The sequence below is a fragment of the Arabidopsis lyrata genome (genome assembly GCF_000004255.2).
Source record: "Arabidopsis lyrata subsp. lyrata unplaced genomic scaffold ARALYscaffold_6, whole genome shotgun sequence".
Classification (NCBI taxonomy): domain Eukaryota; kingdom Viridiplantae; phylum Streptophyta; class Magnoliopsida; order Brassicales; family Brassicaceae; genus Arabidopsis; species Arabidopsis lyrata.
This window is the reverse complement of record NW_003302550.1, coordinates 18,106,542-18,118,948: the sequence shown is the minus strand read 5'-3', so window position 1 is coordinate 18,118,948 and position 12,407 is coordinate 18,106,542. Positions and strand designations below refer to the sequence as shown.

At 38.5% G+C, this 12,407-nt stretch overlaps 1 protein-coding gene and 1 pseudogene across 4 annotated transcripts; both read left to right on the top strand.

Moving 5' to 3' along the window:
* Nucleotides 1-688: 688 nt before the first annotated feature.
* On the top strand, nucleotides 689-1,577 carry LOC9310589 (annotated as a pseudogene).
* Nucleotides 1,578-8,351: 6,774 nt separating this feature from the next.
* Nucleotides 8,352-12,243, top strand: LOC9310588 (inositol-tetrakisphosphate 1-kinase 3). 4 transcript variants are annotated; one of them, XM_021021821.1, is made up of 10 exons: nucleotides 8,352-8,732; nucleotides 9,241-9,322; nucleotides 9,538-9,570; nucleotides 10,508-10,628; nucleotides 10,721-10,813; nucleotides 10,985-11,104; nucleotides 11,186-11,362; nucleotides 11,442-11,497; nucleotides 11,577-11,661; nucleotides 11,737-12,243. In XM_021021821.1, the coding sequence occupies exons 1-10, from the start codon at nucleotides 8,536-8,538 to the stop codon at nucleotides 11,835-11,837; spliced, it is 1,065 nt and encodes a 354-aa protein (XP_020877480.1). In that variant the 5' UTR covers nucleotides 8,352-8,535; the 3' UTR covers nucleotides 11,838-12,243. The 4 variants fall into 4 exon arrangements, with proteins under 4 accessions (XP_020877480.1, XP_020877481.1, XP_020877482.1 ...); XM_021021822.1 differs by lacking the exon at nucleotides 8,352-8,732 and adding an exon at nucleotides 9,410-9,440 and having other exon boundaries at nucleotides 9,239-9,322; XM_021021823.1 differs by lacking the exon at nucleotides 8,352-8,732 and adding an exon at nucleotides 9,413-9,440.
* Nucleotides 12,244-12,407: the final 164 nt, after the last annotated feature.

The following is a 12,407-nucleotide window of genomic DNA, read 5'->3' as shown; positions in this document are numbered from 1 at the left end:
TTTAATTCTGTAAACAACTTGGCATAAAAGGAAAGAAAATGTGTGTCTAATTAATAGATAAACTAAAAGTTCGTTACACATTCATCATTGCTTCGAGCCACTAGATGTATTAAGAACACAAGATTGAAATGACTATATGGCATTTCCATAAGACGCATATTGAGAAGAAGATGTGAAATGAAAACAAAATGTCTTAGAAAAAAACTCAATAAATAAAAGCTATAAACCTCATTATACAACACATTTGTCTCCTAATCATCACAAAGAATGAAAATCAGAGAAGCAACCAAGGAAAAAGAATAAATATATGAGCTACTAAATTCATAAACACTAAGCGATGGTGAAATATATGAGCACACTAACCACTAAGACGCATTACTAAAACTATGAGCAAAAACTTGTGAAACTATGTTGATTAAGATACATTACTTTTATTGATTTTAAAATTTTCTATTTGTTCTTTTTTAAAAAATCTGAGCTAATGAGTTTATAAGCACTAAGCACTAAGTAGGCCTGTGACAAATATTCGAGATCCGCGGATATCCGTATCCAGATCCGGGATCCGATCCGAAAAACCGGATATCCGGGTGAAACGGATCCAGATAGTAAGATTTTGGATCCGCCGGATACGGATCCGGATCCGGATAATAATAAAAAAATATGACCGGATATCCGTATCCGGTAATCAATGTTTTATATTCATGGGCTTTATTGGGCCATACTAAAAACCAAAATTATGTCAATTTTCAGCCCATATCATAACCCATTTCCAAAAACCCTAATCCCTTCATCTTCCTCACTCATTCTCTCGACACCAGCCTCCACCCAATGACCATCTCCACCACCAATGCACCAAATCGTCCTCCATCTCTTCCTCCTCCTCTTCCCCTTGGCGTCGGGGAGTCACTGTTTCGTGGCAGATTTGGGGTTGTATTCTCTCGTAGTGGTTTCCCATCTCCGTTGATTTTCAGCTTGCCTTCTCGAGGTGGTTCAGAACTCGTCACGGTGGTCGTTGGTGAAGTCCGGTTGCTCATGTTCGGGAGGAAAGAAGATGACAAAAAAAAACCGGATCGGATCCGGATATCCGCAGATACCCGTGAGTTTTACGGATATTCGTTTCCCGGATATCCGAAGTTAGCGGATACGGATCCGGATACTATATTCACGGATCTGGCGGATACGGATCCGGATCCGGATACCCCAAAAATCCCGGATATCTGGATCCATAACAGGCCTAGCACTAAGTGAGTTTCACACAAATTTGACAAACGCACTAGTGACACTCTATCTACTCAACAAAATCACACACACATATACACTCACCTGAATCCAAAGAACTTAAGAAAACTACATGCAATTAAAATTGAGACATGTGTTGGGGTCAGGTTTTACCCATCTCTTGAGATCGAGCCAAACATCGAAACACCTCATAATCATCACCTCGGGGTACAGTTCAAATCGCCTAGGAGTAGATCTTACATCGCCTCGGGGTAAAGTCCAAATCCCCTAAGGATACACCTTGCATCGCCTCGGGGTACAATCCAAATCGCCTAGGGGTACACCTCACATCGCCTAGGGGTACACGCCACACCAGCGCTCTAGGTCTCGAGCCGATTACACCTGTTACTCTGAGGCGAAGTCTTCAAAGTCACCCAAGGCGAAGTCTCCAAAGTCACCCGAGGCGAAGTCTTCAAAGTCACCCGAGGCGAGGTCTTCAGAGTCACCCGAGGCAAAGACTTGGTAAATATTCACCTCTAAAATATCATTTCCGAATAAAAGGGATAACTTCCGAAAAAGAAGGATCATTTCCGGGATACTCGAAAATAATAAAGAAGAATTTCGAAGGATCAAGTCAAATCAGGAAATCTTCCAAATATCCCCGAAGAATAAAGAAATATTCCTTATCCAAGATATTCTAAGACGACTCCAAGGAAAATGGAAATCTTCTGAATATGTCGTTGGAAAGGCGGTTTACCAACTCTATATAATGCGACTCAAGGACTTTGCAAAAAAGGGGACACAAGAAAATGCTCTCAACTTTAGACTACACAAAAGCTCCGAATTCGAAGGCGATCACCGAAAAAAACAAACACTTTTCTTTTCAAGATCTAAATCTTTTGTACGATCAAAGTACTCTTTTCATCAATAATATCAAGAACACCATCTTTGGTTACTAAATTTTTCTCTGATGTTCTTTGAGATTTTTCGCATATTGTATCCCTAAAAGAAATCCTAGACAAATTTCGATTGTGCAAGTTTCGGCTTCCACAACATGTATATCTCACGAAATGGAGACATCTAAAAGATTTACTTGCAATGTAGATCTAGAACTTCAATTACAATGATTAGCTATTGATTGTAAATATGAGCCAAAAAATAATAATTAGATGAATCGTGAATAAAAGAGGAAGACGAACTAAGAGGAGAACGAAAAAAGATCAAAGCTTCGCCTAGATGAAAATAGGACGATGAAAAAGATCGAAGATTCGCTAGGAGGAGATACAGTCGAAGAGATCGCTGGCGGAATCGAATTTGGTCCAACAAAAGGGTTTTATTTTGTTTCCCCCGATTTCGACAAATAAGAAAGAAAAAAGAAAGTCCCATTTTTTAATTAAAGTTTGGGAGAAACCTCTTATTCAACTAGAGGTTTTGAATTCTAGAGATATCTATTTGAATTTTGTTAATAATTAGAGTTTTTTAATTTGTTATTTAATTTTTTGAAAAAATTAGGATAAATATGGGTTTGATTATTATACAATCTATGACCAAACTTTTCAAATAAAAGTATATATGAACATTTATCCAAAAAAAAATATAATTTATTTCCAATTTTTTCAAAAACGTTCTCAAGTCTTTCTCACTATACCAGTTAATGTTGGTTCCACAAGCTTGCATCAAACTTTATAGTTCTGAGGGTGTGGATAAGTTTCCCAAAGACGGGAATTTGTTTCAGCCCGATGATCTCTTCTCCGATCATCCGAATAATCCCTAGCGCCATCCCAAGTACCATAACTGTGATCTTATGGATCTAATTGTCTACCCTTTGAGGATGGGGACTAGAAATTAAGAGGTCTAGAATCCATTCTCCTCTAGACGTACTAAAAGACCCCGATCCGGACTGCCTAAGTCCGGAGAGGTTCTCTCCGATCAAATTACTAAGTGATCCTATCCTTAATCGGATTTTAGGGCCATTTCCTTAAGACAATTCGTTACTCAGAGTCGATATGCAATATTAGAGTAAACAAAGAATCAGATACTTTATTAGATAATTAAAAGGATTCGATACAACTTATGAGTTTGCATATAAACTATTACTAGTCATATAATCGATCCTATTCTATCCGATTCATCACCACCCATCTTCTCGGCCTTGAGTCTCTCACGCCTAAACCAAGTCCTTCCCACGATCACCTTCCTTTTCTGAAAGCCAAAGCGATATAAGTATCCGTTTACTTATTATATATGCAAGTCCATGCAATGCTCTCTAAGACTTTTAACCACTCGGAACGAATAACAGATCGGGGAGTGGAAGTATGCACATCAGTTCGGCCGATTTACGGCATATCTTAACAGATCTGCCGATCCTCCGTCGAGACGCATCCCCATTTCTACCAATCCGCCACCCGAACCAAGCTTATGTAGAATATGAATGATCTCCCGATACTACAATGTCACCCTAATCATTCCGGACTTTCTTCTAATTCATCGGAACAATTCCTAGGCTAAATTATATGTATCATATCTCCTTAGGTTTAGATATAAAGTCTAGAACAGTACTCACCTTCGATCACACCGATTGTACCCTTTCTTTAAGTGTTTTCTCTCGAGATGTTCTCCGAGAGTTTCAGTATTTTTCTCTGTGTTTTTCTGTGTCCTAATTCGCCCCAAATGCCTTGTATTTAAAGAGTTCTCGATCAGAAACCGTTTTTCTTACCGTTTCTCAAAAAGGCACCCATTCGGTACATAACCGCTCGTTAGTAACTGTTGGGGTCGGATTCCACACATCTTCGGTAGGATCCACTTGGATATGTCCACGTCATTATTACATAATAATCCTCTTGGATTTCTAGATGTTTCATTGCGAGAATCGAGCTCGACCTGTCGGAAGTTTGATTCAATTTACTAAAGAGCTCGATCTTTACCAGTACGGAGTTCGCTCTTATTCAATATATAGTTCGCATAAAAGAATGCCGAAGCAAGGAGAATATTGCTCGAGGTTCGCGGCAGCGTCAAGACGCAAGAGTTCGGAGTCAACAAGAAAGGGTTCGGAAGATCCACGCGAAGCCCAAGATAGTTCAAATTCAAGCCGTTTCGGTCAAATTGTAACCTACATGATTAATGCGGATCAATGCAATTATGAGCAGTAAATGACCGCATTGATCATGTTTTCTCTATAAAAACAACCTCAAACGCGTGTGTTTGAGAGAGAACAACTCTTTTTCCTCTTACGATCAAGCAATTCAACATACTTTTTCTTTTACAATTTTGCAAGGCTTTTTACTATTTTATTCTTTCCAAGTTCTTTCGCTTTATTTAGTTTCTTGGTTACTTCCCTTTTCAATTTCATATTCTCATTTGTTGATTTTAGAGTTTTTCTCCACAAATATACTTAAAGACAATCGAGTGTGAATCCTACATCCACAGTAACCATTTCCCGTAACCACCCAACCGTTCTCCGTAACTATCCAACCGTTCTTCATAACCGCCCAACCGTTCTCCATAACCGCCCAACCGTCCAACCGTCGGACAGTTACCCGAGCTTAGCTGAGCTACCCGGCAGCTGGTCGAGCTAGCTGAGCTACTCGACAGTTACCCGAGTTTAGCTGAGCTACTCGGCAATACATTGAGCTTAGTTGAGCTACTCGGCAGCTGGTTTGGCTACTTAGCGTGCATGATTCCCCTTCTCCGAGCTGATGGGCAGCTCCCACCTAGACTTGTCCGAGTTTCTCCTCTTTTTCTCATACCATGTCTCATCCGACGATCTTATTGAAGATCGTGGGCGTTACACATTTCCCCGATTCAAAGATGCATTGCACTTACCATCTGCTTTGCAAGATCGATAATCATTGGATGGGATGATTGGCTTGGGTGGTGATGGGGCAACGACTGGTCTAGACTATAAGGAGCTGTGGAAAGAGGAATACTCCAGCTAATCTAAAACTTTTGAACAGATCCTTGAGGTTCATACTAGGGACTTGTTTAGTAATTTGACCTTCACTATGAAACTCTGAGTTGAAGGAGCAAGAATCAACTTCATGGAAAATACGATGACATTCAGAACATCAAGAGTAGAGTTTCTCATACGTTAGAGAGACCGACCCAGTTTAACCAGTTGGGATTTGTGCATTCTTCCAAAATCGTAAGTGGATCCAAAACATATGGTATTAGGAAACACATCTCTGACATGTGGTTCATATCTCTCCAAATCAAAGGACTAATGGTTGAAATGGTATGGTCTTTTGTTGAGAATCTTATCGAGATCTCTCTGTAAGTCAAAATTAAGAGTAGAAAGATATGATAAGATCTTCACTATTCAAAAAAGCCCAAAAATAAGGTTTTTCTGGAAAGCAAGGAAAAATAAGCTCCGGTTAAATCACCAAGAATGTAAGGACGTAGTCGGACGGCCATAAAGTTTAATGGAAATTGCTATTTTGAGAGAAAGATGGAAGAAAGTTGCCAATTTTAGAATTTAAGAGTATTTGAGATCTACTTTTTTGAACCAAAGTGGCTTCTTTTAGATATTCTAGAGAAGTTCTACCTTTTTAATGAGATTTTATCTTAAGTTTTTTCACAACTGTTCACCTATATCATTTCTACAAACCGTTTCGACCGTAGTTATTGAGTGTTCATAGATTGATGAATTTATTCACCTAATAAAATTGAACAAACATGAATTTTTTTTTTTTTATAAACCCTATCGGCTGATCCGGTCAGCCTTTGTAGAAACATACCGAAGTGCTTCATAGTGGACTATTCCCCGAAGGGCCACCACACTGTCTGCCCCGAGTTTGGAATGCTTTCCGACTAATACCAGGGGTAGCCAGATCGCCTGTTACTGGACTACCAGGAAAACTTGATCTGTGTCAGGTTTTAAAATCCTAAAGAACGCAACGAATAAGCTGCAAGTGCACAGCAAATCAGTCGTAGTACTTAAGGTATCGAATCCACAAAGAGAGAAGTAGTTCAGACAAGTTTATTAGAACGAGTAGAGGTAAGACAAAACAATAAAGAGGGGTTGTTGGTTGGTGTCACAGTTTCCAAGTAATAGTAAATAAGAAAACAAGTAAATAAACGCAAGAAAACTATGAGAGACAAACGTTGGGCATCAAGGGTATCGCAGGGGGTTCAATGATCGCTATCTAAGAAATACTAGAATTAGATTTGTTTACTTCCAAGTCTCGGACATACGAAACACTAAGATTCGGCTTATACTAGGTTATAGGATAAGTCAGCTAAAATTCTTATACTCCGTTACTCAACTTACGCAGGCAACGACGCATATATCAAAGCAATAAGATCAAGTTCGATTCTAGTCCATAAATCCCTATAACTAAGTGGTGTGTGCTTGTTATAACACGATACACATTCGTAAGCTAGGTCTAGTGAATTAAGTAACCTTATGAGCAACCTAAACGCTTGGGATCACGAGTTAGGACATGAATCATATTCAGTGTAAACGATCAAACAAATCATACATGCATTAAGAAACAACTTACTTAGAAATAATACAGTGTAAACGATCAAACAAAACCCTAAGTATCGCCACTTAAACGATCGATCATATTTCCCCTTTGATTAACCCTTTAAACCCAACTAGGAAACTACTCTAGCATGGTTAAAGAGATCATCAAAGTAAGGTTTGTTAAACTCATAAGAAAGAGAAGAATAAGAACTAAAAAGGGTTTAGAGATTACTTCAATGATTGTACAATACAAGAGGTAAGACTTCACCATAATAGATCTTAAAGTAGACAAGAGAAAAGAGAGAGAGATTCGCTGGAACTTCAAAGCTTCAAGGTCGACGGCTGCAGCTCTTCGACGAGGGCAGAGGCGAGCTTGATGGAGATTTGAGAGGCACGATTGAGGCACTTCGAAGACTCTTCTAGGTTTAGGGCTTCCAACATGTTATATAGGGTTTGGAGACCAAGGATTAGGTTTAGGGGTAAAAGTGTCTTTTCCCGTGATTAAGTTAAGTGCAAACTCGAGTTTTTTGCAAAGGAGAAGTCTTAGTGGTCGGTGTGGAGAGTGAGAGGCAACCCGGGGACTGCCAATGTGACCGGTGTGGCCTAGAAGCTCTGGATCAGTTGCATAGCTTCCGGCCGGTCTGGACATGTCTTCACTCTTCTGGTCAAAACTTCCGAACGGCTCAATGAAAAGCTCTGAATCCACATGAGGCAAATTCTGACTCTTCTAGCTTTCCATAGCCACCGATATCTCTTGATTTAGTAACCGAGAAGACCTCAAACGGATGCCATACTTTTGACGTACATAAACTGTCTTGAAACAGGTTTTGATCGCCTTTTGGTCTTTAAAGCTCAAAAATTCTTAAAACCTTCTTGGCTCCATAAATACTTGAATAACTCCTTCTTAGCTCTGAAATCACTCCAAATGCTCCATATATAAAACATAAGAAAACAATAACAAATATGGGCGAAAATCTCATGTTATCAAAACTGCTTGGGCCTTTTGGCTCAAACCCAGACTTCTCACACAAATGTGTTTTTTGTTTTCTGCGAGGATCGAACCTGGGTTACTTCCTTCCAACCTTTCTCCAATTTTTAACTACCACTGGAGCTGTGTAGGCAACATATGAAAAATCATTCTATTTTTGTTAGTTTTTTTTTTTTTTTTTTTTTTTTTTTTTTTTTTTTGACATCTTTGGATCGACAAGGTCCGATCCATAGCCAATCCCTACTACGCGGGCCCGATTCTATTTTTGTTAGTTAAATAGTTAAAAATATAGTTACATGATTTTCTCCCAAAGCATTCATCTTACAAATTATACGCGAAGAGTTTTATCGTGTCCCCAACTTGTCAAAAAATCGATTTCCAATCCCAAACTCAAACCGGATCCGATCTATCTAACTCCAAAAATTTGCTCCAGCCTAGATCATTCACGTTCCTTAAACAACAAATCACACAAAACTATATATATATATATCGGCTTGACTCACAGTAAATAAAACAGTGTAGTTCCAATAATGTTTCCAAATTGCAATATATTGCTCATAATTAAAACATGTCTCTATAAAAAAAAAAAAAATCTCCCATAAAAAGAATCAGCCGTTAGATACGTACATGTGAACACATGTCTCACGCCGCTATAAATATTTCAGACCTCTCCCTTACACTTACCCACCCAAGTTTACAGGCTCCGACTAAAATAAATTCGGATCTAACCCGACCCGGTAAAACCAATCCCAAATTTTACTCCGTCGTGAACGCATCAAAAGCCAGAAATTTTCTTCCTCCAATCTCGCACTCTTCGCTTCCATACTCCCCAAATCGATTCGTTTGATTTTTCCAAAATCAGAAGATGAAGCTAACGGACGATAACGAAGAGGTTACGATGAACGGAACTCGAGAAGTGGAGACGGCGGAGGAGGATATATCGTCGCCGTGTTCGCTAGTGATCGAAGCGTTTCCGGTGAAGAGATCGATTATTGTAGGTTATGCTCTTACATCGAAAAAGATAAAGAGCTTTTTGCAACCAAAACTCGAAGGTTTAGCTAGGTTTGTGATTCTGATTTTGATAACCCTAATTTTTCTTTGGTGCTTTCATGCATATTGTTAATAAGAGTTTTGATGATGGCTTCGTGTTCCGAATTCTCAATTTTTAAATTAGTTTTCATAAGAATATTCTCTTCACTATTTAATTGTTTTATCGTTTGATTTTTCCTTTGGAATCTTTGACCTTTATTCTTTGTTAAAATGGTTTATATGTTGTTTCTGTGCAATTTTCCTCTGAGTTTACATGTTCTTCAATGTCGCTTTCACGTTGTTCGGCTAAAATGGATTTATGTAAAAGTATGTGTATGTAGTAGCTTCATTGATCTCTGAATTTAGTAATTTATTGTGGAAGACTAAGTCATGTAGCCTAGTGGTTTGTGCTAGTGTTGTATAAACACCGGGTCAAATCCACATAATGCATGTTGTTGACGAAAAATTAAATAATAAAATGTTTAGTTACTGTGTCTCTTTAGTCGCTACTGTTTTGAGAAGTTTGTTTGTTTTTGTGCAGGAATAAGGGGATATTATTTGTGGCAATAGATCAGAATAGGCCACTTTCAGAGCAGGGTCCGTTTGATATTGTGTTGCATAAGGTTAGTTTTTTCGATCTTTGTTGACCCTGTTGGTTTTCTGATACCTCGTCTTATTTTTGCCTATGCTTGCTATTTGGCCTTTGTCAGAAGATATGTCTTGGGAACATCCCCTGCTCAGGTTGTTAGAAACTAACCTTGTCCGCATCCTCTTGCTCAGCTTCTTTTCATCCACGCCTGATTATCCTCATTTGGTGTTTGTTTTACATGTACTGCAGCAAATTGGAAAAGAATGGCGTCGAATTCTTGAGGTTAGTTAACTTAATATTCTTTCCCCTATTTTGTTTGCGGGGACACATTCTAGCCCGACTTGTTAGATATAAGACCTTGTAAGTTTCCTTTCCGTTGTGATGAGTTGCATGTGTATTCTACCTATGTTATAATCTTTTCCTAGATGAGAGATGGTGCTACATTGCCAAAGCTATCAACTAGTTTTCTTTTATTGTCCAAATCTGGTTTCTCAATGGAAAATTTTCCAGAACTCATCCTCTTTCCTGTCATGAATCATGACTCGATACATGAACCTAATAATAGCTGAATGCACAATCATATATCTTTAAGTAGAAACAATACTCTCTTTTCTGCTTATATAAGAGCCATCATCTGCGTATCTAAGATATTTCAGCTCGTTTTGTGGGTCGCCCACATCTATTTTTCATGTTTTCAAACGATGCTAACCTTAGGATTTGCTGAAGTAGCTTTTGGCTATATCTCTCATAGTTGCTAGAATAATAGAGATGAAAGTATACTGTTTAGTTTTAAAATATCATCACCGTCCCTCTGTGTTTACATCATGGAGCTATTTAAATCTCAGGAGATTCGACTATGTTTCATTAGGAAGATGCCAATTTCTGAGGCTAGTTGAATACTAGATTTATACTCTTCTGATGATATGCACTGATAATATAGAATAGTGTACAATGAAGTTTTAGTTTTAGTTAACTATCATCAGTAGATTAGTTAATCCTTAATCTTAGTTGCAGGATAGTGAAGAGTTCAACTTGGGATATACATTTTCTAGACTGACACTGTCGTTGTGTTAAAAAAATCTGTAGTAAACCTTTATCTCAGGAGATCTCAGCAATACAGCAATAGAAGTTTTCTGTTTATGTGATCATCAGCAGGGATGCACTTTTGGGTATTGAAAATTAGACTAGGTGTGAGCCTAATGATTTCTAATTATTACAGGAATTTAGGCTAGCACATCCAGATGTCACAGTTCTCGATCCTCCAGATGCAATACTACATCTCCGTAATCGTCAGTCAATGCTTCAGTGTGTTGCGGACATGAATCTGTCTGATAGTTATGGTAAATATTTCTGTGTAATCACCTGCTATTTGCTATTAGGGATATCAGAGTGTCAATATATCTGACTTGTAGAAACTGCTCTGGCTGTGCAGGACGAGTGGGTGTGCCCAAGCAATTGGTAATTAAAAGGGATGCATCCTCAATCCCGGAGGCTGTCAATAAAGCTGGGCTGAGACTACCTCTTGGTATGATTCCTGATCTCCTATTAATGACTTTTGGTTTAGCTTCATGCGGCATCTTGCTGTCTTTTACCAAAATCAATCATGGGCTGTGTTTACTTAACTGAAGTTTTAGTTGTGTATTTTCAATGACTTCGTGGGTAAATTAATTTTATTTGGTGTTTATCAAAACCTCAGTTGCAAAGCCATTGGTTGCTGATGGAAGTGCAAAGTCACATGAACTTTCTCTGGCTTATGACCAGCACGCCGTTCTGAAGCTCGAGCCTCCTCTTGTTCTTCAGGAGTTTGTTAACCATGGTATGAGATTTTAGAGGCTATCATTGCGTATATTAGAACTTAGATCATTTGATAATCTAAGAAAATGCTGGGGTTTCTTAGGTGGTGTTCTTTTCAAAGTTTATATTGTTGGGGAAGCAATTAGAGTGGTCCGGCGTTTCTCCCTGCCTGATGTCTCTAGGCGAGAACTCTCCGAAGCAGCTGGTGTATTCAGATTCCCCCGGGTCTCTTGTGCTGCAGCTTCAGCTGATGATGCAGATTTGGACCCGAACATTGCTGGTAAGATCTTTTTCATCGCCACTGACATTGTCTACAATTTTCCTCGTTGCAGTAAACAATGTTCTTATTCTCGTTGCAGAGCTTCCACCACGTCCTCTGTTGGAGAGACTTGCAAAGGAACTCCGTCGTGGATTGGTATGTTTGTTTGAGTCCTCTCTACTATATCCAAGCAGGAGTATTTTATCAAAGTCTACTGATTTCTAATATGTTTCAGGGTCTACGGCTGTTTAATTTAGACATAATTAGAGAGCACGGGACAAGAGATCGGTTTTATGTAATTGACATCAACTATTTCCCAGGCAAGTTTGATTTCCACACCTTTTTACAGTAGTGGATCACATAAACATGTGATCTAAGAATAAAAAAATGTGCAGGGTACGGAAAGATGCCAGAGTATGAGCATGTATTCACTGATTTCTTACTGAGTGTGATACAAAGCCAATGCAAGAAACGAGCCTTGGCCGATCAATACTAACTCACGGAGATACCATTGTTCCTCACTAAAGAAAAAAACCAAAAATGAAGATTAGTCTATGCAGTTTTTTTCTGTACAGGACAAAGCACCGATTTCCCTCGATGTTGTTCTTTAGCTTCATTGTGCTGTACAAAGAACAATGGAAGATTGCATTAAACGAAAATCCTTGGACCTTTGGAGATTTAAGGATAGAGAATTGTCTGAATCTCATGACAATGTCTCCATATCAAAAAGTGAATAGACCGTTATGTCCCCCAACTTCTCTCACTCAAATGGGCAATGGCCTTTGAAGAGTTCCTCTTTTCACTATGTGACTGCTCCTATCTTTTGATTTGGTTGGCTTTGTACTATTTTGACCTTTAAATATCCTTTCTTTTGGTTTTAATCTGCTTCTATCTTTTGATCATTCTTATTGTGAGAATTCTTAAAAATTTTGACATCACAAATTGTTGATTATTGAATTTATTGTATACAATAATTTTTAAACCTTATGTAGTACAAATTTTGGTTAGATTAGTGTGAAACGTCTGAGGATAAAACCCTTTTGAAACCTTAAAAATTAGGTTTACT